The sequence below is a fragment of the Cervus elaphus genome, chromosome X (assembly GCF_910594005.1).
Source record: "Cervus elaphus chromosome X, mCerEla1.1, whole genome shotgun sequence".
Classification (NCBI taxonomy): Eukaryota; Metazoa; Chordata; class Mammalia; order Artiodactyla; family Cervidae; genus Cervus; species Cervus elaphus.
In genome coordinates, this window is record NC_057848.1 from 47,448,754 (window position 1) to 47,472,592 (window position 23,839).

The window sequence follows — 23,839 nt, forward strand, 5'->3', positions numbered from 1 at the left end:
TACAAATTTTAATACCAATTAACTAATACTTATATGCAAATGAAATAGTGTGTGAAATAAGACTTTCTGCCTAGTTATCTTAGCAGAGTTGTCCCAGGATTAACAAACATAGTTGTTTCTATGATTTGAAGGCCCCAAGGACCCCCCTGACCCCGAAAACCAACACTGCTCAGTAGCCTTGATGCCTGAAATCTCCAGGTGACGCCTTATGGGTAAATACACTGTTACTTGGGACAGAGAACCACAGATATATTTTTAAAACAGACCAATCTATCTGTAAGCAGGCTTCTTACCTAAATTTTCACAAAATGAATCCCTCCAGCAAACCTGGGGAGAAGGAAGTCAAAACAGCATGAAGCAAACATGTTTTCTGAGAAAGGAGGGAGATGCTAGAGGGAACGGGCGTCCCATGTTCCCCATCACTTGTCAGCCTGGGACCTTGTGTTTCACGTAGGCTTGTTCTGCCTTTCAGAGCTCAGCTCACGTAGGACTAGTCACATGTTGCATTTTAAAACCACTCTACCCTGTTCTTAGTTATCTTTGAATGGAGAGAAAAACAATCAATTGTGAGGGTTTTTAGACGAGTCTTCGCTTCATTTTGCTTGTAAACACATAATCATCTTACTTGATTTGATGACTTCAGTTTGAAGTGCTAAGCTTCTTGGATTTTTTTTTCTTTTTAATAAAGGACGCTGCAGTTTTGGAGCTTGCTGTCACCTCACATCTCAGTCTGAGAAATCTTGTAAAGAGCTCTGAGGTCCAGTGCTGGGATAAGTCTCATCTAAACAGCATTACGATTCATGGACACAGCAAGGCGCAATCTGGATGTAGTTTCTAAACCAGTTTGCTTTCCGTGAATGTCGAATTTCTTGATGGTCCAGGGAAAGGTATTTATGGGGACAGATGAATGCAGCAGATGAGGATATACATAGACTGGAGGGGAAAGTACATTGCAAGGAAGATGATTCAAACACAATTCAGGTTTGGTTGGTGGGGGAGAGGAAATGGATTTTTTTAAATAAGTGAAATTTTAGGATGTTAATGTGATTTATCTGACTTAATGGAGCTGGTGCCAAAGCAGGATCTCATGTTCCCCAGCAGTTTGTTTCCTCACCTTGAAGAGGACCCTGAGTATGTGTGAAAAAAAAAAATTACCGATCACTGGAGAAAAGTGACTCTTTTTGCTTTATCTTCAAGGGAAGTCTATCATTTTCTGATTTTTTTCCTTTCCACAAGAAGGTCTGGGCTGGATCCACACTGGCCTTTGGGGAACATATTCATTCCATTAAATTGGCTATGCCTAATCTGGGGAAACTGAGGCAGTGATATAGGCAAGAGTGCCTAAGGATGGGGAGAGTAGGTAAGGATTGTTGAGTTAAACAGCCTCCTTCCTCTCGCCTGCTTCACACTTTTCCTGCCCACCCACACTTGCCAGTACATTAGAGTCGATTATTTGTCTCTTTTTGTCAGCATTGAAATGAGGAGTCAGGCCCTGCCAAGATGGCTCCACTGAGAGGGGCAATGATTTATAGATTAATTATTTTAAGGAACAAGGCAGTACAACATGATGGAGTGGAAAGAGTGCTACACTAGGCAAAGACTTGCATTTTAGTGCTGGCTCTGATCCATAATAGCTGTTTGACTTTGGGCAAATCACTTAACCTCTCTGGGCCTTAGTCTCCTTATCTATAAATTGGGAATAGCCAATCATTGATGGTTGTGGTGATCAAACAAAACCCTGACTATGAAAACATTTTGTTAATTGTAGGAAATGGCAACACACTCCAGTACTCTTGCCTGGAAAATTCCGTGGGCTACAGTCCATGGGGTCGAAAAGAGTCGGACACGACTGAGTGACTTCACTTCACTTTAAACATATGTAAAGGATCGTTACTGGTGTTAGAATTTTCTAGGGACGTGTACAGTAACACCACCTAGCCAGTCTCCAGTCCCAGAACCTCAGGAAGAACCCTTGAAGTCACAGATGAGAGAGCCCTGAATTTGCTGCCGTTATAAGCTATTCCACAAATCTGCTCAACTCTACCACCGGATGGGAAACTGGTCAATTATAAACAGTATTAACTAAATAACACTTCAGAAATGGCAAGGATCTAACAGAAGCAGAAGAGATTAGGAAGAGGTGGCAATAATACACAAAAGAACTTACAAAAAAGATCTTAATGACCCAGATAACCGCGATGGTATGATCATTCACCTAGAGCCAGACATCCTAGAGTGCAAAGTCAAGTGGGCCTTAGGAAGTGTTACTACAAAGCTAGTGGAGGTGGTGGAATTTGAGCTGAGCTATTTAAAATCTTAAAAGATGATGCAGTTAAAGTACTGCACTCAACATGCCAGCAAATTTGGAAAACTCAGCAGTGGCCACAGGACTGGAAAAAGTCAGATTTCATTCCAATTGTTCAAACTACCACACAATTGCACTCATTTCACATGCTAGCAGGGCTTCCCAGGTGGTGCTAGTGGTAATGCCAATGCAGGAGATGTAAGGGATGCATGTTTGATCCCTGGGTTGGGAAGATCCCCTGGAAGAGGGCATCGTAATCCACTCCAGTTTTCTTGCCTGGAGAATCCAATGGACAGAAAAGCTTGGCGGGCTACAGTCCGTAAGGTTGCAAAGAGTCAGACATGACTGAAACGACTTAGCATGCATGCACACACATGCCAGCAAGGCAATGCTAAAAATCCTTCAAGGCAGGCTTCAGTAGCACGTGAACCAGAACTTCCAGATGTACAAGCTGGGTTTAGAAAAGGCAGAGGAACCAGAGATCAAATAGCCAACATTCATTGGATCATAGAGAAAGCAAGGGAATTCCAGAAAAGCATCTACTTCTGCTTCATCGACTATGACTGTGTGGATTACAACAAACTGTGGAAAACTCTCAAAGAGATGGGGAGTATCAGACCACCTTACTTGTCTACTGAGAAACCGGTATACGATCAAGGAACAACAGTTAGAACCGGACATGAACAGCGGACTGGTTCAAAATTGGGAAAGGCTGTATATTGTTGCCCTATTTACTTAACTTACATGCAGAGTACATAATACGAAATGTTAGATGAATCACAAGCTGAAATCAAGATTTCTAGGAGAAATATCAACAAGCTCAGATATGTAGATGATACCACAATAATGGCAAAAAGCAAAGAGGAATTAAAAAGCCTCTTGATGAGGATGAAAGAGGAGAGTGAAAAAGCTAGCTTAAAACTCAACATTCAAAAAAAAAACAACAACAAACTAAGATCATGGCATCCAGTCTCCTCACTCCATGGCAAATAGATGGGGGAAAAAGGAAACAGTGACAGACTTTATTTTCCTGGGCTCCAAAACCACTGCAGATGGTGACTGCAGCCATGAAAGTAAAAGACACTTGCTCCTTGGAAGAAAAGCTATGACCAACCTAGACAGCATATTAAAAAGCAGAGACATCACTTTACCAACAAAGGTCCGTATAGTCAAAGCTATGGTTTTTCTAGCAGTCATGTGCAGATTTGAGTTGGACCATAAAGAAGGCTGAGCACAAAAGAATTGATACTTTAAAATTGTGGTGCTGGAGAAGACTCTTGAGAGTTCCTTGGACAGCAAGGAGATCAAACCAGTCAGTCCTAAAGGAAATCAACCCTGAATATTCATTGAAAGGACTGATGCTGAAACTGAAGCTCCAATAGTTTGGCTACCTGATGCGAAGAGCTAACTCACTGGAAAAGACCCTGATGCTGGAAAGATTGAGGGCAGGAGGAAAAGACGGTGACAGAGGATGAGATGGTTGGATGGCAGCATCAACTCAATGGACATGAGTTTGAGCAAGCTCCGGGAGACAGTGAAGGACAGGGAAGCCTGGCATGCTTCAATCCATGGGGTGGCAAAGAGATGGACATGACTTAGTGACTGAACAACAACAACAAATAACACTTCACTCTACTCACATGGAAGAGTGCCCAAATATTTTATGCCCACTAACCTCAGTATTAAGAACAATTTGGAATATGAGGTGAAAATTACACTTTATACTCTCTCTCCATTATCTGTGCATATGGAGGGGAGAAAATAGGATGAGTCACCATAGAAAGTGGAAAATAATAAAGTCACGTGGTATAGAATGTGTTCTAAAAAATGGAAAATCCCAAAGTCATATAGTGTATGATATGACTCATAATATTTTATTCAGACTCTAAGCTGGGGAGGCACCAAGAAACCATTTATTTGATGTAATTTTCATAGGGTGAGTCCATGAGGTTGATAAACCACGTGTATATAATTCTGACTTTTCTCTAGTATGACGTCTTCATTTCACAGGTGAAGAAAATAAAGGCATTTCTTAAGCCAGTTGTAAGACTCCCCCATTTAGGGTACTATGCTGGTGATCCCATTTCTAGAAGAACTCTGATAGGAAACCCTTACTGTCCACACATAGAGAGGTTTGGACTATTTGGGCTGGTTTCACCTCTCATTTCAGTGGCATTTCTGATAAATATTCTGGCCAATAGAATCAAAGCATACAACCTGACTTGTGCATATAGACCACTTTAGTGGCTGGTACAAAAACAACCACAAAAGTCTATCTCTGGGTCACCACCAGAACTGACTGGGAAGTGAGCCATGGTCTGACTGCTTGTCACTGGAATTGGGTGGTGTTGCCCTGTCAAAGCCTAGAGGTTACTGCATTTTCACTGTGAGTGAAGAAATGCAAGTGTTCCAGGTATCCCAGGCGAGACACAGGTGCTCAAAGCAGGCCTGGCCTCAATAGTTGAGTAACTGCCTCAGGTTGGCAGTTGCTCTTGGGCTCATATTGAACATTACTATATTTGGAAAGTTGGTCATGTCATCCTAACATTGCTTCATGTTCAAGAAGGGACAGGTAGAAAGAGTGCGGTGGTGCTTATGGGTTTCGTGTACAGCAGAAAGGCAATTCTGACTGAGACATCCCAGGTTAACTGCGGTGAACTGTGCTTGGTAAAAACTCCCAAATCTTGCATTTCTCCCAGGCAGCTCTCTTTTGGGCTTCCCAGGTGATTGCTAGTGGTAAAGAACCCGCCTGCCAATGCAGGAGATGGAAGAGACCCGGGTTCTGTCCCGGGTTGGGAAGATCCCCTGGAGGAGGGCATGGCAACCCACTCCAGTATTCTTGCCTGGAGAATCCCATGGACAGAGGAGCCTGGTGGGCTACAGTCCATGAGGTCACAAAGGGTCGGACACAACTGAAGCACGCATGCACGCTCTCTCTGAGTGCCATTAGGCCAACAGGAGCACTAGTCCTTGACTCCTCTGGCCCTTAATATGTATATTCAAGGCAATGATATTCACTGATTTTTCCCTTAATTGCCTTTGTCCAAATGTTGCTTGACGTCGCAAATCCTTCTGTGTGTACCTGCCTGGCCTTTTCAAATAAAGTATCTACCACCACATGGGGCTTCACTTGTGGCTCAGCTGGTAAAGAATCCACCTGCAATGCGGGAGACCTGGGTTCTATCCCTGGGTTGGGAAGATCCCCAGGAGAAGGGAAAGGCTACCCACTCCAGTATTCTTTTTTTTTTTTTAACCCACTCCAGTATTCTAGCCTAGAGAATTCTGTGGACTGTATAGTCCACTGGGTCGTAAAGAGTCCGGCACGACTGAGAGACTTTCACTTTCACTTTTTACCACAAAGCAGGGGTCTGAGGCATCTCCAGGCCATGTGAGGGATTCCGGAGGGCCTTCTGACTACACGCATTTCTAGATCCAGACATTCTCGGTGCTTGAAATTGCTACTGTCAGAGCACTTTAGCTGGCTAATGACAAAGAAAGCTCTTATTAGAATGTTCATTTAAGGATACTGAACCATTATCAGCCATTAGCACCCTCTCTTGAATTACTATATTATATAAGTTACTTACCTAGAAAAGCTTTGGAGAAATGGGACTTCTGATTAGGGAGGTGCTGCGGTTTTCAAAAATACAACACCAGTTGTCTAGGTGCTATCAGGTTGAGACTTACCCTCAGCCTCCTTTCAAAAGCTGAAATGTTGCCTTTGTTCTGCTCCTTGCGCTGCCGCCACTCGATGAGGTTGGCGTTGTGCTCCCCAGGCAGAGAGATGTTACATTTTCCCAGGGTGGGGTTGACCGCCCCGGCCAGGATGTGGGGCTCTGAACTGAGGCTGATCTCCATCCCGCTGGCAAAAGTGACACGCAGGGAGCCGTCTGGACTCACCCGATAGGTGCTCTGGGTATTTTCTGCAGAGAGAGGAGCAAAGGAGGAAGCGGGGAAGAAGAGGGAAGCACAGAAGTAGGGGAGAGACAAGTTGAGCTTCAGGAGGCAAGTCTGGGAAAGGATGAGCAGGTGTGGCGCCGTGGACCTCACTGCCCTCGGGGCTATAGACAACCATTCTGACAAGCCCACGTGCTCTCTGTCCATTTGGGTCTTGTTAGTTTCACAGCTGGGCTGTCTTGTTTCTTGGATAAAAGACTCCCGTGTAATACTGCAGGCTGTTTCTGTTTTTCAAAACGTTCTCATTTTTAAAGGATTTCCTCACAAACTTCTCCTCTGACTTGGTGGACTGGCCTTCTCCATTTGATATGCTGGGAACTAGAATGAGCGGAGTATGCAGTGTAGTTCAGTACCCGCAGTGCCTGGGGGCACCGGCACAGTGGCTGGTCTCTAGGAAAGGATACGCTGACAAAGATATCCTTTTTAGAGTGGATCTGATGTTGGACAGTTCTGTGTTTGGCCTCACAGCCTAACAACAGAACGGGTTCTTGATGACTGGGCAGAGAGAAAATGATTTCTCCGTGTCCATTTCTCTCAGCTTCTAAGACGTTCTTTCCAAATCCACCTTCCTTTTTTCCTTCCTTCCTGTTTACTTCCCTCTCGCTCTCTCCCTCTCTCTCCTTCCTTCCCTCTCTCCTTTCCTCCTTTTTTCCTTCCATTCTCTCTTACATTTCCCTTATATTCCGGCTTGGTGTGCATCCTCACTCCTCCTTTTTATTCACCCATGTCATCACTGCTCTAGAATGCTAATTTCAGATGGGACACAGACTTCGCGCCTTTAGTATACCCCAATAAGAGCTTAAAGAGCTTTACAAACAGCTGAGTGTCGGGAAATGGCTTGATGGAATAGTATATTTGGTAGGAATCAAACCTCCTAATGGAGAAGGCAATGGCAACCCACTCCAGTGTTCTTGCCTGGAGAATCCCAGGGACGGCGGAGCCTGGTGGGCTGCCGTCTATGGGGTCACAGAGTCGGACACGACTGAAGCGACTTAGCAGCAGCAGCAGTAGCACCTCCTAACTCCCACAGGGATGTGGCCCAATGTTGCTGTAGGAACTTTATGAAAGGTGTGATTTGGGATTCAGCCTCCATAGCTGGAATATGGGGAGAAGAAGTCTTCTATTCATTAACAGTGTGTGGAGGTTTGATGGTAGAAGTAAGAGAGATGCTATTAGAGGTGGGCAAAGTTGGAAATATTCTTACCTTGTTTTAAAATATATATGGTACTCGTGGCTGTCAGATTAGTTGACATGAGGACGTTTTCGCGGTTGGAAGTATCTAGCTCCACTTTTGTCAGCTTCTCCAGGTCACTGTGGAAGCTGCTGACATCTCCAGTGGGAAATGTTGCATTGGTCAGGTGCCCCTCGGGGTCATACCTGTGGAATGTAACCAAACCCAACTTTGAAGACTCTTGGCAGTGATAATGGGCCTTTGCAAAATAAAACTCACTTGGCAGCTAATACAGTTTAACTTTGAGTGATAACAAGTATTATTAACCTTGTTCAATAAGAAGAAAAAGGTCAGAGAGATGATTAATCAAACGAAGGTATTTTTTGCAGCTTCTGAATTCTTGATGACTTCCTTGAGCTGTGCTGTTTTACAGAAAAAAATATATCTGATAATGAATCACCAGGGTGGAAAACTGATTTATGAATCATGTCCTGCTGTGTGCAATGTTGCAGGGAGCCCTCCATTTGCAACTTGGGTCGATCCCATCAGATGTGATGGATCACAGAAACCAGCAGAGGGTGCTGTTGGCAAAGAAAAAGGAGGCACAAATGTTCTCCGCCTCCACCACTCCCCCACCCAAACAGGCAGAGAAGGCCAATAAACTGATTTCGCATTGTGATCGGAAAATTATATTTGCTGCTGTTTAAGTTGCCAAATTTGAAATGAATGAATCATTCTTCCAACAAAATGAACAAGCACAGAAGATAATGGAAACATGCTCATTAAAACATTCTGGAACCCCCTGATTTCAGTGTCACTTAATTTTTTTCTCTTTTTATAGTATAGTACATAATGTGTTGTAATTTGCCTGTATGAGTAAGAACTCCCCCCCACCCCCAATAATTACCTGCGATAATAGGCAATAACCTATATCTAGAAATAGAGTCTGGTGAGTTGATTTTTTTTTTTTTTAAATCAGAACTATTGGCAATCTGACTGGCCTCCAAATGGAGAGAGCTCCCCTGAAGGCTTTTGATGTGGAACTGTTCTTTTATTGCCAATAGAACCAAGAAAAATAAACCCTTCATTAAAAGTAAAGACATGCACTTGGAAGCCCATTACTGTTTTCTTTTCAAGTTGCAAATTAAAAAATATTTAAGTACTTTTATTTGCTTTTAAAATGTTAAACAATTATATCCTTTTAACCTAAAGTGAGCAGGATAGAGCCTGGACACAGTGGTGGAGTCTGGCCCTGCTGCCTATTGTGGTTCAGTCACTTCAGTTGTGTCTGATTCTTTGTGACCCCGTGGACCGTAGCCCACCAGGCTCCCTCTGTCCATGGGGATTGTCCAGGCAGGAATACTGGAGTGGGTTGCCATTTCCTTCTTCAGAGGATCCTCCCAACCCAGGGACTGAACATATGTCTCCTGCACTGCAGATGGATTCTTTACCACTGAGCCAGGGTAGCCTGGGGTACCAGGGTACCACTGAGTTAGGGAAGCCCCCTGACCCCCCACATGATGCAAAATGGCCTAGTGACTCAGTGTGACTCCACTACATTTTAAAGAATTCAGTCTGGAGAGTTGCTGAAATTTTAAAACTTAGACCAGTCTTTGGTAGGCTTGGGAAAAGGGGCCAGACATTATTTTACAGGACGAAACTGGACTTGAGGCTATACACAATGGCATGTCACGTTCTGTTCTGTGTGTACATGAGCATGCTCACAGGCACACTCGATCAGTTAAAAACAATCAGGCATGCAAATAAAAATAATCAAATAGGTCATCTGACATCATAGATACGGTAAGCCCCAGTTATTTAATTGGATGCATCCTTTGTTTAAATGGATTTCAGTCAAAATGGCTATTGGCATGTTGCTACTATGCTGCTAAGGCCTTACTACCAAAGAAAGGCCGAAGGGTGCTGTTTGCGCCTGGGGTTAATGGCAAGATCTTCCCTGCTGCTCCGCCTGTTTGCCCATGGCCTGCTCTGGGGCTCTGGGGCTGTGAGAAGACCCTTGATGAGAACAGGGCATGGAAAAGCCTGAGCGCCTAACACAGCCTGACTTTGTCTGCCTGGTCTTTCTTTCAGGGGAGGAAAACAGTACTGAGCTTTGATTCCCTACTTTGGCCTGTAGGGAGGAGTCTCCAGGCAGCAGACAGAAGGAAGCTGCTGCAGGCCCCCTCCCGAGGGAGACTGTGGCCCAGCCTGGATTACGCAGGCAGTTGCTCTCTGTTTCACATCCTTCACCAGCCACCCTGCCACATCAGTTTCCCTTTCCTGATTTCTGAAGGGTTTCCTCAGCACTTGGCAAGGTCACGCCTCATTATTCCCCCAGGAGATCTGACCTAAGATGCAGTTTCCTCCTCTCTCGCTTACACAGCCCCTTGTTTTAAAGCAAGATTTCCTCTAAAGGGGACAGCAGTGGTGGTGCCCACTTCTCAGGGCTAGATGACAAGATCAGATGCCAAATGAGCCATCCGCGAGCAGAGGTACAAGGGCCAAAAATCTGAATGTTAGCACTGGCCTGTGGTGTAATTCCCTGGATAGACGTAGCTGGGAGGCTGCCACCTGGTCCTTTTCTGGTGAGGGAGGTAATGAAGTGGGGATAGGGTAGGCTTTCTCACAGTCCTGCCCAGGTGCTAGAGAGCTAAAAAGTTATATTGTCTGATTTCCTTTCTGTGGCTGGATAAGCCTCTTTATTTGAAAATGTACAGTTGACTTTATCATCAACAAAGTACCTTGAGGGTGTTTTGCTAAGTGAAATAAGTCAGACAGTAAATACTGTATGATCTCAGTTATATGTGGACTCTAAAAGAAAAAAATTCAAACTCAAAAAACCTGAACACACCAAGCTTGTAGGAAAAGAGACCAGATTTATGGTTTTCAGAGTTGGGGGTGGGTGAAGGAATAGTATGCTGCTGCTGCTGCTAAGTCACTTCAGTCGTGTCGGACTCTGTGCGACCCCATAGACGGCAGCCCACCAGGCTCCCCCATCCCTGGGATTCTCCAGGCAAGAACACTGGAGTGGGTTGCCATTTCCTTCTCCAATGCATGAAAGTGAAAAGTGAAAGTGAAGTCACTCAGTCGTGTCTGACTCTTCGCGACTCCATGGACTGCAGCCCACCAGGCTCCTCCGTCCATGGGATTTTCCAGGCAAGAGTACTGGAGTGGGTTGCCAATAGTATAGAGGTGGTCAAAAGGTAGAAACTTCCAGTTATAAGATAAATAAGTACTAGGGGGACTTCCCTAGTGGTCCAATGGTTAAAAATCCACCTTGCAGTGTAGGGGATGTGGGTTCGATCCCAGGTTAGGGAACTAAGATCCCACATGCTACAGGGCAGCTAAGTCTGTGCACAACTACTGAACCCGTGCACTCTAGAGCCCTTGAGCTGCAACTAGAGAGGAGTAAACATACTGCAGTTAAGACCTAACACAGCCAAATTAATTAAGTAAGTAAATATATTTTTAAAAAGTACTGGAGATGCCATGTACAAGATGATAGTGAACACTGCTGTGTGGTATGTATGAAGCTTGCTAAGAAACTAAATCCTAAAAGTTCTCATCATAAAGAAATGATGATCTTTTTTGTTTTTTGGTGTCTATGTGGGATGATGGATGTTCACTAAACTTACTGTTGTCATCACTTTGTGATATATAGAAGTCAAGTCACTAGGCTGTATGCCTTAAACTTACATAGTGCTGTATGTCAATTATATCTCAATAAAACTGAAGGGGAAAAAGCCAAAAAAACCCAAAGCACTCTACCCCCAACACACTCACCCCCCCTATTCTGCTAGTCACAGTCAAAGCAATGGCATTGGTGGTGTCTGCAGAGGGGCGCCTCTCCTGGGCTCAGCCATGCACATGGCCCTCCGTCAAAAACAACAGGCCCATGTCTCTTCTGTGGGGTCATTTCCAGAGGAAGAGCAACAGAAAGATCCTGCAACTTTGGAAAGATTGCTCTGAAGCGGAGAAGAAATAAAGGAAATCTTTGATTTCCTATGGCTTGCTTGAGGTTTGTTTTCCCCCCCTCCATTACAGGGGACTTCATTTTTCCCAACTGAATGTCAAAGAAACAAGTTTAATCAAAATCTCTTAGCTGTGGGTTTCCCTTTGGTGCCTGTATCCTTTGGTGCAGAGAGCGCAAGCCCAATATGCTGCAACGGATCCCCTCAGGCCATAACAGGGTACTAACTTCCTTCCTTGCGCATCGACTCGGCCTCTGCACCCTGGGCTGTGAGTAGCATCCGCTTAACCAGGCCCACAAATTCTGGCTTGGTGAACTGTGTGTTTGGGCATTGACTGTTGCCTTCATGGTTATCAGGAGTGAGTTTGCCATCACCCTATCCCTTTCTGTCTTGATTTTATAGAGTTCCACTGCGTGCGTGCGCATACACGTATTCCCGCGGAGCAAAGGAAACATGCAGAAAGGAAATTCAGGATTCATTCTTGTCCTTGAGGACCATATAGTTTACAGTAGGGCAGATGATATTTACATATTATTAAAATATATTTGGTCAGATATTTTCTCATAAGGGCTAGCCTGCCCTTTCCCTTGAGGACAGTCTAAGTCACAGTTAAACCATGCCGAGTAAAAACCAGAAGCTCTTCCATCTTTGCTTTTAAGAAAACATTGAAGATTATAGAAGCAAAATTCATTAATCATTTTATAAAGGGAAATATACCCTCTTTACCCTCTTAGAAACCTGAGCAACCGAATAAACATTCTTTAGGAAATACTAGATTCCCCTTTCCTTGCCAACAACTTCATTTGGCTTCCTATGATTCAGCCCAGGTCCATCATGCCCTTCTATCTTCACTTGTCCTTCATTCAATAAATATCATCAGTCTTGGGCTGGGTCCTGGGGATACTGTGCTGAACGAAATTCGAAGTCTAGTATGGTAGGAAAGATAGGCACACGAATTGCTCTGATGCCAGAATACTGCCATATACTTCTGTAAACAAGAAGCTGCCAGAGTCATTTCCCTCCGGGCTGAGCACAAGGAAAGGAGAAAGAGGTGGTATTCAAATCCTGGAAGGTAGCGGGAGATCAATTCCTTGATAGGTAGAGATGGAGGAGGGGAGGAAGGCATTGTGAAGGCGGGCACTCTGCTGGTTGGGAAGACCATTGAGGGAAGCGGGATGCGGGAGTGCAAGGGTCCTCTCGGAGGGGCATGGGAGATGAGGCTGGAGAGGCTTGCTGGAAGCAAAGCATGGGGAAACTGGGGTGCCAGGCTCTGGAGGAAAGCATGCAGTCGATGGGCAATGGAGAGGCCTAGGAAGCTCTCGGGGAGAACAGTATGACTCCATAGGTGCTGTGGTGGCAGTGAATCTTGGAATGGGAGCTATGGAGCAGGGAAACCTGTTGGGAGGCTTACTGCCCCAGTTTGTGTAAGAGAAAATGGGGGCCCCTTGCCTTTATGAAACGCATGGTGATAGCCCTCCTAGGTGGTAAACTCTCGCATCTTTAGAGAGAGGGCACAGTGCCTCATTCACCTCTGTATTTTCGGTGTGTGGCCCAGAGCAGACTCTCACTGCTTACATTTGTTGAATGTGGGAAGCAGGATCTGCCTGGGCAGATGGGAAGGAGCGTGGTGAGAGGACAGACAGCCCTCCCTGGGGATGTGGAGGCTCAGTTTACACCGACGTCCTGTGCGGTGCAACTCACCCTCCCAGCCAGGCTCGGAAAGTTTGTTCTGCAACCTCTCTTCCTTCGCCTCAGCCCCTGCCCCTTCGCTAGTTCTTTCTCCCCAGCATGACCCTCCACAGTTCTCGCTGCCCATTCCTGAGGCTTCTCAAGGGCATAGAGACCACGAGGAGGGGACTGAGCAAAACTGTCCAGTCTGTCTGTGGAGTCCTGAATGCTAACAGTTGGCAATGCTAACAGTTTCTGTTTAAAATGAAACCCTCCACCTGCCCAGAGGCAGGGGGGCGGACTACGTGGTGCCTTTGTTCTCTTCCTGCTCTGAGATTCTGGAAAACAGTTCGATGTGCTGGGACTGACTATTCACTGACATAACCATGGGAATCACATCCTCCCCTCAGGCAAATATCTCACCCACAGACGCGGGCGGGTTTACCCTGCTCCCCTCCTCCCCCTGCCCCGTTCCCCGAATCTTATCAGGTAGGAGGAAGAACCTTCCCCTAGCCGTCTTCCGTAAGACTGAGCATTTGTAAAGCAGCCTAGAAGGCACCTAGAGCCATCATGAGGGCATTTCCAAGTTGTCAGCGAATGGCAGGTTTGGCGGGTGGGGGTGGGGAATGTGCGAATCAAGTCCTGAGATGGAGAGAATACAGAAAACCAGGGATCAAGAGATCATGGAAATGCATAGTCCCCTTCGAGCAGAGGGTTCCCACAAAGGTCAAGGGCCCGAGGAGCTGTCAGCTCAGTCTGCACCGGCAGCAGTGACAGAAATGACACTTTGGCCTCAGTCTGGGACCTCTGCAGATGAGTGTAGCAGAAGCCTTTGCCAGGGAATGCCTTGTGAGACAAGGAGGCTGTCCTACTGTGGAGATGCTGAGTCCCTCCCTCGGACCTCTGCTGGGGCAGGGTCATTGCAATCAGGAGTCTGTGAGCCCCTGGGACCATGAGCCCTGCCTCATTCCTATTCCTGCCTTGACAATCACTTCCCTGTTAGCTATTTCTCTGTGGTCAGCTTTCCCCTGACACTCAGGACGCTTAGGGGTGGTGGAGCTTCAAGTACTAATAGGTGGGGTGTGCAACTTTTGATCCTGGTCCAAGCCAAATGGAATTAGGAAAAGCAATGAACTATTTAAACAACATCATGCTACACAGGACAAGCCCACCCACTACCACAGCACAAGATACATTTTAAAATCCCATTTGGACTGCCCACGCCGTTCAGGGTCACTCATGTCGTTCTTCCTCAGCGTCACTGCAGATCATCGAAAGTTGAATGGTTGACTGGCTTCGCTACTTCTCTGTGGCAGTCGTTCATCCTGCCAACTTTTGCTTCTGTTTCTCTTTTTCTGTTTGTCATCTCAGAAAAGAAATTTGATGTTCACCTTGGCAGAGGATTTTTCCCTTTTCAGCCACAGAAGGCAGCCTGTCTTTCATCTCAGAGCATCGTTCCGCAGACCTCCTTCTCCCAACCCCAGCACAGCTCTAATCCTGACCAGAAGAGTAGGTCCAATTCTGTGTCCCCCGGCTTCAGAAGGACAAGGGAAAACTCAAGTCAGTGCTCAGGACTGACTAAAGTGCTGGAGGATAAAAGTGAAAGAAGTCAGAGCTTGTACAGGGTGGACTGCGGGAAGAATGAGTTCCATTTCAAGGCTGGGAAATTGCTCATTCATTCTGGTATGTGCAGGCAAGAAGGGATGGGAGCAGTGTTCCATTGGGGACAGAATACACTGATTCAGGATGAAGAGGAACCTTCCACAGATGCTACCTGGTCAAGAGGGTTTTGGCATAATGCTGGCTGGAATTTAGAAGGTGGGAGAAGGAAGAAATGCATATTCAGCCTCCCTTTCTCTTTCCTGGAGCTCTCCTATTCCTCTTGTCTTCTAGCTCCCCAGACTTCCAGTGGTCACTCTGGTTATCCAAGTCCTCTTTGTTTTTCTGGAAGGCAGTGGCATGGTAGTGGAAAGAGTACTGGGCTAGAAGCTCAAAGACTGACTCTAGACCTGGCCAACTAGCAAAGGGAATGACCAAGTTATTCCTCTACTCTGGGCTTCCATTTCCTTATTTGTCAAATGACCTCTAATGTCTCTTTGTGGCCATAAAAATTCCATGATAACCCCACGTGAAAGCCCATGTTTCTCATCTCTTAATGCCTCAAGCTTACCCAACAACAGTGACATTAGATGTTACCTTTTTATTCACTGCCAGCGGAGTCCTGGTGATAGGCCTGAGCTCCACTCAACTGTTAAGCGTCCTGCTTGCCTGCATCACTGTGCCACCGTGGACCCACAGACTAGCCAACTACAACTCTGTCTTCTCTATCCCACGTCATCAATTTCCCCCTCTGCATTGGATTATTTTCATATAAACTGATATTTCTCTCCTTCTCTTTACTCCGTCCCCCTCTGCTCCAATTTCTCTGCTCCTCATTACAGCAATGTCCTCAGAAGGGTTCTTTACTCATGGTCTCCAAACTTTCTCTTCCCAGTTGCTCTCATTACTATTATTATTGAAACATAATCAACACATTATAAAAGTCATCATTTAAAAGTACACAGTAGGGCTTCCCTGGTGGCTTAGTGGTAAAGAATCCGCCTGCCACTGCAGGAGACATGGGTGCAATCCCTGGGCCGGGAAGATGCCACATGCCACAGAGCAGCAGGACAGAGTGCCACAACTATTGAGCCTGTGATCTAGAGCCCAGGAGCCGCAACTACTGAGCCTGAGAGTCTAGGGTCCATGCTCCGCAACAAGAGAAGCCGCCACAAGGAGAAGCCCGTGCACCGCAACTGCAGAGTATCCTCCACTCACTGCAACTAGAGAAAAGCCCCCACACAGCACAGAGGACCCGGCACAGCCAAAAATAAATGAATACTTTTAAAAGTACACAGTATGCAATTCAGTGGCTTTCAATACATTGACAATGTGTGCAACCATCCGCACCATTTCTAGAACATTTCCATCACCCTCAAAATAAACCCCGTACTCAAAAGCAGTCACTCCCCATTCACTCCTCTCCCTAGTTCTTGGCAACCGCTCACCTACTTTGTATGACTTTGCTTTTTGTGGACATCTCATATAAACAGGACTATATAATATTTGTCCTTTTGTGTCTGGCTTCTTTCAGTTAGCATAATGTCTTTGAGGTTCATCCACATTGTAGCATGTACCAAAACTTCATTGCTTTTCATGGATGAATAATATCCCATGGTATGGATGTACCACATTTTGTTTGGCTACTCGTGACTTGATGGACATGGTACTTTACACTTCTTGACTATTCTGAATAACAGTGCTATGAAGACATGTGTGTCCATTCCCTCTTAAACCTGCTCTGCTAAAGTTTTCATCCCCCACTGCCCAAAACACCTGCTCTTGTCAAGGTAAACAATGATCTTCACAGTGCTGGGTGGAGTGGTCAACTCTCAGCACTTATCTTACTTGACTTATCAGGAGTATTTGACACAGCTGATCACTTCTCCTTCCTTGAGTCACTTGTTTGGCTTTGCTTCCAGGACATCCCACTCTCCTGGTCTTCTTCCTACTTCACTAGACTTTCTCAGTCTCTTTTTCACTGGTTCCTCTTCATATACCCAACTCTAAACATTGGCGGGCTCCAGGTTCCGTCATCAGATCTCTTTCCTTCCTTGACTACACTCACTTTGCCATGAAGATATCGTGGCTTTAAATACAATCTCAACACTAGTGGAAACCAAATTTGGATCTCCAAATTTCAAACTCCAGCCTCTCCCCTCAATTCCAGACTCGTATATCCACTTGCCAACTTGCTATATTCCCTTGGATGTCTAAATTGATTGTAGCCAACCCTGAACTCCCACCCACTATCATGTACTCCTTGCCTGGTCTTCCCCATCCTGGTAAATGGAAAGTTCAACACCCACTTGCTGTGGCCAAACACTTTGGAGTTATTTCTGACCCTTTTTTTCTCCCACACCCCACATCCCATTTTCTATCCTGATAGCTCTACTGTCAAAATATATTTCGATTATTACCACTTACTGCCCTCAGCCCCTGGTCTAAGTCACCATATTGCCTGGATTATTGAAGTATCATCCTCCCTCCACTACATTCCTTTGCTTCCATCACACAGTCTGTTTTCTGTACAGAGCAACTCTTTAAACATGTAAGGCTGATTATGTCACTCATTTCCTGGAAGCTCTCCAATGGTTCCACCTTTTACTCAAAGTCTTTACAAAGGCCTTCAAAGCCCTATGCAAAGTGGCCCTGGCCACTTTGTTGATCTCCTATCCCAACTATGCTTGCTCACTCCACTCACAGGGGCTGCCTTACTCGAACACATCAGGTTTGCTCCTGCTGCAGGGTATTTGCCCTTGCTGTTCACCCTGCTGGGAAGGTTTTCCCTCTTCCTCCCCCCATACACCCATATACTCACTCCCTCACCTTCTATAGGAATTTACTCAAATGTCACCTTCTTAATGAGCCCTTCCCTGATCACCCAGGGGCTTCCCTGGTGGCCCAGATGGTAAAGAAGCTGTATGCAATGCAGAAGACCCAGGTTTGGTCCCTGGATCAGGAAGATCCCCTGGAGGAGGGCATTGGCAACCCACTCCAGTATTCTTGCCTAGAGAATTCCATGGACAGAGGAGTCTGGCTGGCTACAGTCCATGGGATCACAAGGAGTCGGACACGACTGAGCAACTAACACTTTCACTTTTCCCTCCACTTTTAAACATCTGGTGCTATAAATAAAGTTGATATGTAAAATTTTTAAATGTTTTCTATTAAGAACATCTGACCGTAGCCCGCCAGGCTCCTCTGTCCATGGGATCGCAAAGAATCAGACACGACTGAGCTACTAACAGTTTCACTTTTTCTGACCACCCAACCTAAAATAAAACCCCCTTCTGCCCCCACATCTTGATTCCCCCTTACTCTGCTTTCTCTCCTTCACAGAACTTGCCAGCATCTGAAGTTCTGTACAATGTAAGTGCTATGAAGGTAGGGGTTGGTATCTGTCTTGCTCATGGCTCTATCCCCAGCACCAGGTATATACTAGGTGCTCAGCAAATATTTGTTGCATAAAGAAATGAACAGTTAAACTGGCTACTTTGTGTTCTTTTTTTCCCCTAGTTTTACTGAGGTATAATTGACAAATAAAACTGCATACAGTTCAAACATACAAAGTGATGATTTGATAAATAAGTGAATGGTTGAACTGGTTATTTTGGAAACTAGTTAATAATTCTGCCATTTCTGGTTGCTTAACTGAATTTAACCAGTAGCTTTCAAGATACTTGTTTGTTTAATTTCAGCTGCAGTGTGACCTTGTGTGACATTTTAAAAAAAGATCCCTCATTAGAACTTTTATCTTTCCTAAGGGTAGTATATTTTAGAATGTGGGCTCTTGAGTCAGACAGTTGGAGTTTGAATCCTGAACATCTGTGTGAATAAGGACAAGTTCACCATTCTGGGTCTCAGTTTCTTCATCCATAAAATAGGCATCACAGGAGCATGGATCCCACGTTGTTATTTTGGGGATCAAAGAAAATACTTTTATGTAATCACCTAGCCTAGGAGCTGGCACATAATAATGCCTCAGTGAACAGTAGCTTTAATTACTCTTATTAAGATGTAAGAGAAATTTTTCAAGAAATAGAGGAACACCTGCAACAGAAACAAGTGAATATATTTTTCTAAGTGAAACTAAAATAGCTGTCCAGCTCTTTTGTACAAGTGGCATTTCTTTGGGATATGATCCAAAATTTGAAGACCAATTGTTTTGTCCCTTTCCTCTGGAGGCTTTCATGGGACTGGACCAGTTCTTTCCACATTTCTATATCCTTCCCAGGTGGCGCTAGTGGTGAAGAATTCACCTGCCAATGCAGGAGACAAAAAAGACCCGGGTTCAAACCCTGGGTTGGGAAGATCCCCTGGAGGAGGGCATGGCAACCCACTCCAGTATTCTTGCCTGGAGAATCCCCATGGACAGAGGAGCCACTTAGCATGCACGCACACATGTCCTCATGGACGAGTACACATGAATTCCTGATATTGAATATCTTCGCTTCTCACATTTCTCAACTTGAATGTCATTTCAGGCTCTGGGTTCAGCTCCACCGATTCTTTTCACTCGGTAAATTGGTTAAAGCTTTAGCAATTCCCTTCGTGGGGATGACGCTTGCTGACTGTTCACAAACTAGCTTTCTAAACAGGTTGACAGGCAAACAAGGTTGCCCCGCCTTAACAGTCAAGGACAATGGTCTCTATTTCCATCAGGACACCTCCTAGTAGCCTGCCCTCAGACACACCTTGTGCAAATTCCCCATTAAACAAAGTTATCATAGACCTGGTCTGTGAATACCCAAGTGTGCTGGAGTCTGCCTTATGTGGGGAAACTGGGTGGGGGGTGGGGGGGAGGTGCAAGCCTGTACTGGAGTTTTGACTCCACTTTTCCCAGAAGCAGCCTCTCCAGTTTGAGCATTTGTCCCACGTCACTTCACATAAGCTTTCATGGCCCACTGTTCCTAACTCCCACAGCAATTTTACACTGAGTTGGGCTGGACTGGGCTGGGCACGCATTCATTCATTCATTCATTAAACCCCACAGGGATCAATAAATACCAGTTAAACTACACTGTTTCTTTGCTACTTTAGAACTACTTTCTAGTTTTGTTATTTAAATGAAAATTTCTCTTGTTTTCCCAGCAATGCTGTAAATTTTTCTGAGTACATGGACTTCCACCTCATTCCTGTCTCCTGCAGTGCCACACTTGATTCTTCATTCAGCCTATGTTTTTATTATTATGCTCTGCAAAAGTGCTCTGGAGACATAGGTTTGAACCCTAGGAGTTGGGTTAAAATTTTCTCCTTGACTTTTTATTTTTTCTAATTGTGGTTGTTAGGAGAAAATAGCATGCAACACCCAGCAATTACTAAGTCATTTTCCCACTGTAATACAATTTCAAATAGAAACCTAAAAGAGCCCATGTTGAGAATTAGAAACTTACTCATAAACGGTTGTCCATCCATTTTCGTTACTTTTGGTAGCCAGGAGCCCCGTGTTCCCTGGATAGGTCATCAAGGCCAGATTGTAGCCTTGAGCTGACACTCTTTTCAGGACTCCGTTGCTGCTTATGGTCAGCCAGTAGACCTGCCCGCCGGGCACCACCAGCCAAAGGGGCATTCCGCTTGCGTCTCGGCGAATATGCACAGAGTTGCCATTGCTGCTGGTAATCGCACCCAAGTCGCCTTCAGCATTGTAGGTGAAGTTATACACATAGTCTCTCGTTATCAAGTTCAAGGTGTGCAGGTGGGTTCCGTTGACGGTGAACTGATAGAGTTCCTGATCAGCAGGTGAGGCAATCTCATAAAGATTCATGTCATTTAAATGGGCTTGGTTCCTGCTAATGGTACGAATTCGAACATTCCCAAGGTCTGCCACGTAGAGAGTACCATCAGGTGACACTGCTAAGGAGGAAGGGGCTTTCATCTTGGCATCTTTGGCATAGCCACCATCGCCTGTGGAAGGAAGACCCTGATTTTAATAGCTGTCATCACAGCATTTTAGAAACATACCAAATACAAAATATGGCTATATATCAAGAATCATTTTTGTAAAAAAAGAATCATTTTATACAACATTGTAAAGCAATTTTCTCCCAATTAAAAATTAAAAAAAGAAAAAAAAAAGAATTTACCCCCCTCCCAAGAATCATTTTAAAGGGAACAATCAGTGAACCAACATTCTCCATGTGCCCCAATTGGATATTTGAAGTCCATTATTCACAATTTTTGAGTCAGCACCACTGAAGATGAACAGAAGATGCAATGATCTCAGTGAACACCAATTTTGTGAAATCTTCAATCCTCCTGTTCCGTATCTATTGTATTGCTGGATACAAAAACAGCAAACAATAACAGCCAGCCCAAATCTGGCTGGAAATCCATGAGACTTATGCCTGTCCATGCTCGTAGGATCTATGTCAGGGCTTTCCATTCCTTCTCTGCCCAGAGAACCTTTCTTCTGTTACTTCTCATTGTCACATTGTCAAAGTACACTAAGTCTGTAAGTGCAACAATGACTCAGAACATCAAATTTGATAACCAGAATAAATATTCCAGTTTTGCCTTGAAAGAAAGATACCAATTAGCAAAATAACTATAAAACTAATTGTCCAGGAAAACACTGGAAATATCGATTAAAAGTCCTATCGACCAAGTTGCTCACTCCTGATTCCTCTGTCCCAAGGAAAGACAAAGGTTAAAAGAACCATTTGGGCCCGGATGAGCGGTTTAATAGGGCTGCATGTAGCATGGAGGGATTTCCACATTCCAGCAATAAATGCATCTATTGACATTTACAGGACTGTTTACTATCTGAAATATCCACTCCTGTGTTTTGGTGCAAAGGCTCTTTCTTCTCCCCACCTCCTTATCAATTGGAAGTAAAGGGCACTATTGGTTATGAAAAAATTTTGGATTAAAAAAAAACAACAATGTAAGTAGAAGGCTGATGTCTTGAGAACCCTCCATTGTGAGATTTATTTTATTTTTCATTGTGAGATTTAATTTTGTCCATGAACCCCCAAAGCAGTCTGTTCCAAGTCCCTTTGGGTTTCAAGCAGCTCACATTATTAATCTGGAAATCAGTCACTTAGTAGAAGTAATTTTTTCCTTACCCAAATCAGTAACTGTAGGTTTTACCTAGCTATCCTTTCTCTAAAGTACAAAAAATATGGGAACCTCACATTTGGATAGTGGTCCTAACTTCTTGAGCACCCAAACTTTTACTATACTAGTTTATCTTCAAAACAGTGAGGTGCTGTAACTGAGACACGTGATCACTCTACTTAGCAGGTGGAATGAGTCATGAAGAGGTTTTATGGCTTTCCTAGGGTCACTCAGTAACTCAGTTGCAGAGCCAAGGCCAGATACTAGGCTGTCTGACCACCAATCCATTGCTTTCTCCACTGCCTCATACCAGTGTTTACAAGGACCACTTTTGTTCTTTTTTTGACTTTCCGATGCCCATTTTTCTTTTGAAAACAGAGAAGGGGAGCTGGTGAATTGCTTAAAAGGTCATACCTGAAAAACAGTCACAGTTGGGATCAATTTTGCAGTCACAGTCAGTGGGGGCCCCAGCTATGATGGAGATCTCCCCATTGGTGGTAACTTGCTGAATGCGGTTTACTTTCCTCTCATCTGTTTCAGCAATGAAGAGCAGCCCGCTGTGGGAGACGCTGATGGCCCTTGCTGACTCTAGAGTGGAGTGAATTGCTACCTTGCTGACCAAGAAATGATCGATGCCTGGCACCTGGCAGTGAATGGGGCGCCCTGCAATGATCCGCACTCGCCGGTTCTCAGAAATTTGCAGCACAATATTGTTATCCAAGACATACAATGAATTGTCCATGGGATTGACTGCAAGGTCTGTTGGCCACTCTAATCGCACCTGCAAAAAGAACAGAACACACACCATTAAGTTACAATATCTTTCTGGGGCAGTTTTATCTTGAAAGAAAAATTGGCTTATTGGTCTCCCACCCCCTGCAACAGCCCCGACTCTTGAATTCCAGCAATGTTGGTGTTATCTGGCAAAGTTGGGAAGGACAGTTGATTAAATGTTCTGGTAAACACATTTACCATTTATGGATTTCCAAAATACTGTGAATTATTTTCTCCCTATATTTCCAGAAAGACCCTTTTCAGAGCATGGTCTCCTTACTACATCTCAAATTCATCTACTTCTCCCCATCCCCACTGTTGCCAACCTAATTCAGGCCACCGTCATCCCTCACCTGGGCCACTGCAGGAGCCTGAGACACATCAAGGAGATAAGAGCAAAAGGACTGGGGTGTGTGTGTGTGAGTGTGTGTGTGTGTGGGTGGGTGGTCTGGTGTGCTGGGCACTGGAGTTAGAAGCAAAAGGACTGGTGTGTGGGTGTGTGTGTGAGTGTGTGTGTGTGTGTGAGTTTGAGTGTGTGTGTGTGTGGGGTGGTCTGGTGTGCTGGGCACTGGAGTTAGAAGCAAAAGGACTGGTGTGTGGGTGTGTGTGTGAGTGTGTGTGTGTGTGAGTGTGTGAGTGAGTGTGTGTGTGTGTGAGTTTGAGTGTGTGTGTGTGTGGGGTGGTCTGGTGTGCTGGGCACTGGAGTTAGAAGCAAAAGGACTGGTGTGTGGGTGTGTGTGTGAGTGTGTGTGTGTGTGTGAGTTTGAGTGTGTGTGTGTGTGGGGTGGTCTGGTGTGCTGGGCACTGGAGTTAGAAGCAAAAGGACTGGTGTGTGGGTGTGTGTGTGAGTGTGTGTGTGTGTGAGTGTGTGAGTGAGTGTGTGTGTGTGTGAGTTTGAGTGTGTGTGTGTGTGGGGTGGTCTGGTGTGCTGGGCACTGGAGTTAGAAGCAAAAGGACTGGTGTGTGGGTGTGTGTGTGAGTGTGTGTGTGTGAGTGTGTGTGTGTGGGGAGGTCTGGTGTGCTGGGCACTGGGGACACATAGGCAAGCAAACACAGATCTACTCTAGTTCCTTTTTCGACACAGGAGTCAGCCCAGTGCCTACCCTGACATTACCCCACCAGCTGTTGTTCACCACTGGGCACTTCTCAGAGAACGACGTTATGTTATGTGCACTCTCAACTCCACCACTCACTTATTCTGTACTTTATTTCTCTTGTCTTATGGCTAGACCAAGGCAGAAGAGTGGGCCCCATTCCTGGCCAAGATAGTAGCAGTGATGTAGCTGCTCTTCTTTCTGCCTTGAGTGAAAGCCCAAGGTAAGCTTTGTTTTTCTC

General features: G+C 45.1%; 1 protein-coding gene across 2 annotated transcripts in view; it reads right to left on the minus strand.

Annotated features, from left to right (window-relative positions):
• The window catches only part of TENM1 (teneurin transmembrane protein 1), an 882,499-nt gene that overhangs the window by 23,869 nt on the left and 834,791 nt on the right, over positions 1–23,839 (minus strand). For both annotated transcript variants that reach the window (XM_043896987.1, XM_043896986.1), the window contains 4 exons: positions 22,145–22,511; positions 20,068–20,578; positions 7,467–7,639; positions 5,993–6,228 (listed from right to left, as the gene is read on the minus strand). In XM_043896987.1, the coding sequence (XP_043752922.1) occupies positions 5,993–6,228; positions 7,467–7,639; positions 20,068–20,578; positions 22,145–22,511 (1,287 nt within the window). The remainder of the gene's footprint in view (positions 1–5,992; positions 6,229–7,466; positions 7,640–20,067; positions 20,579–22,144; positions 22,512–23,839) is intronic.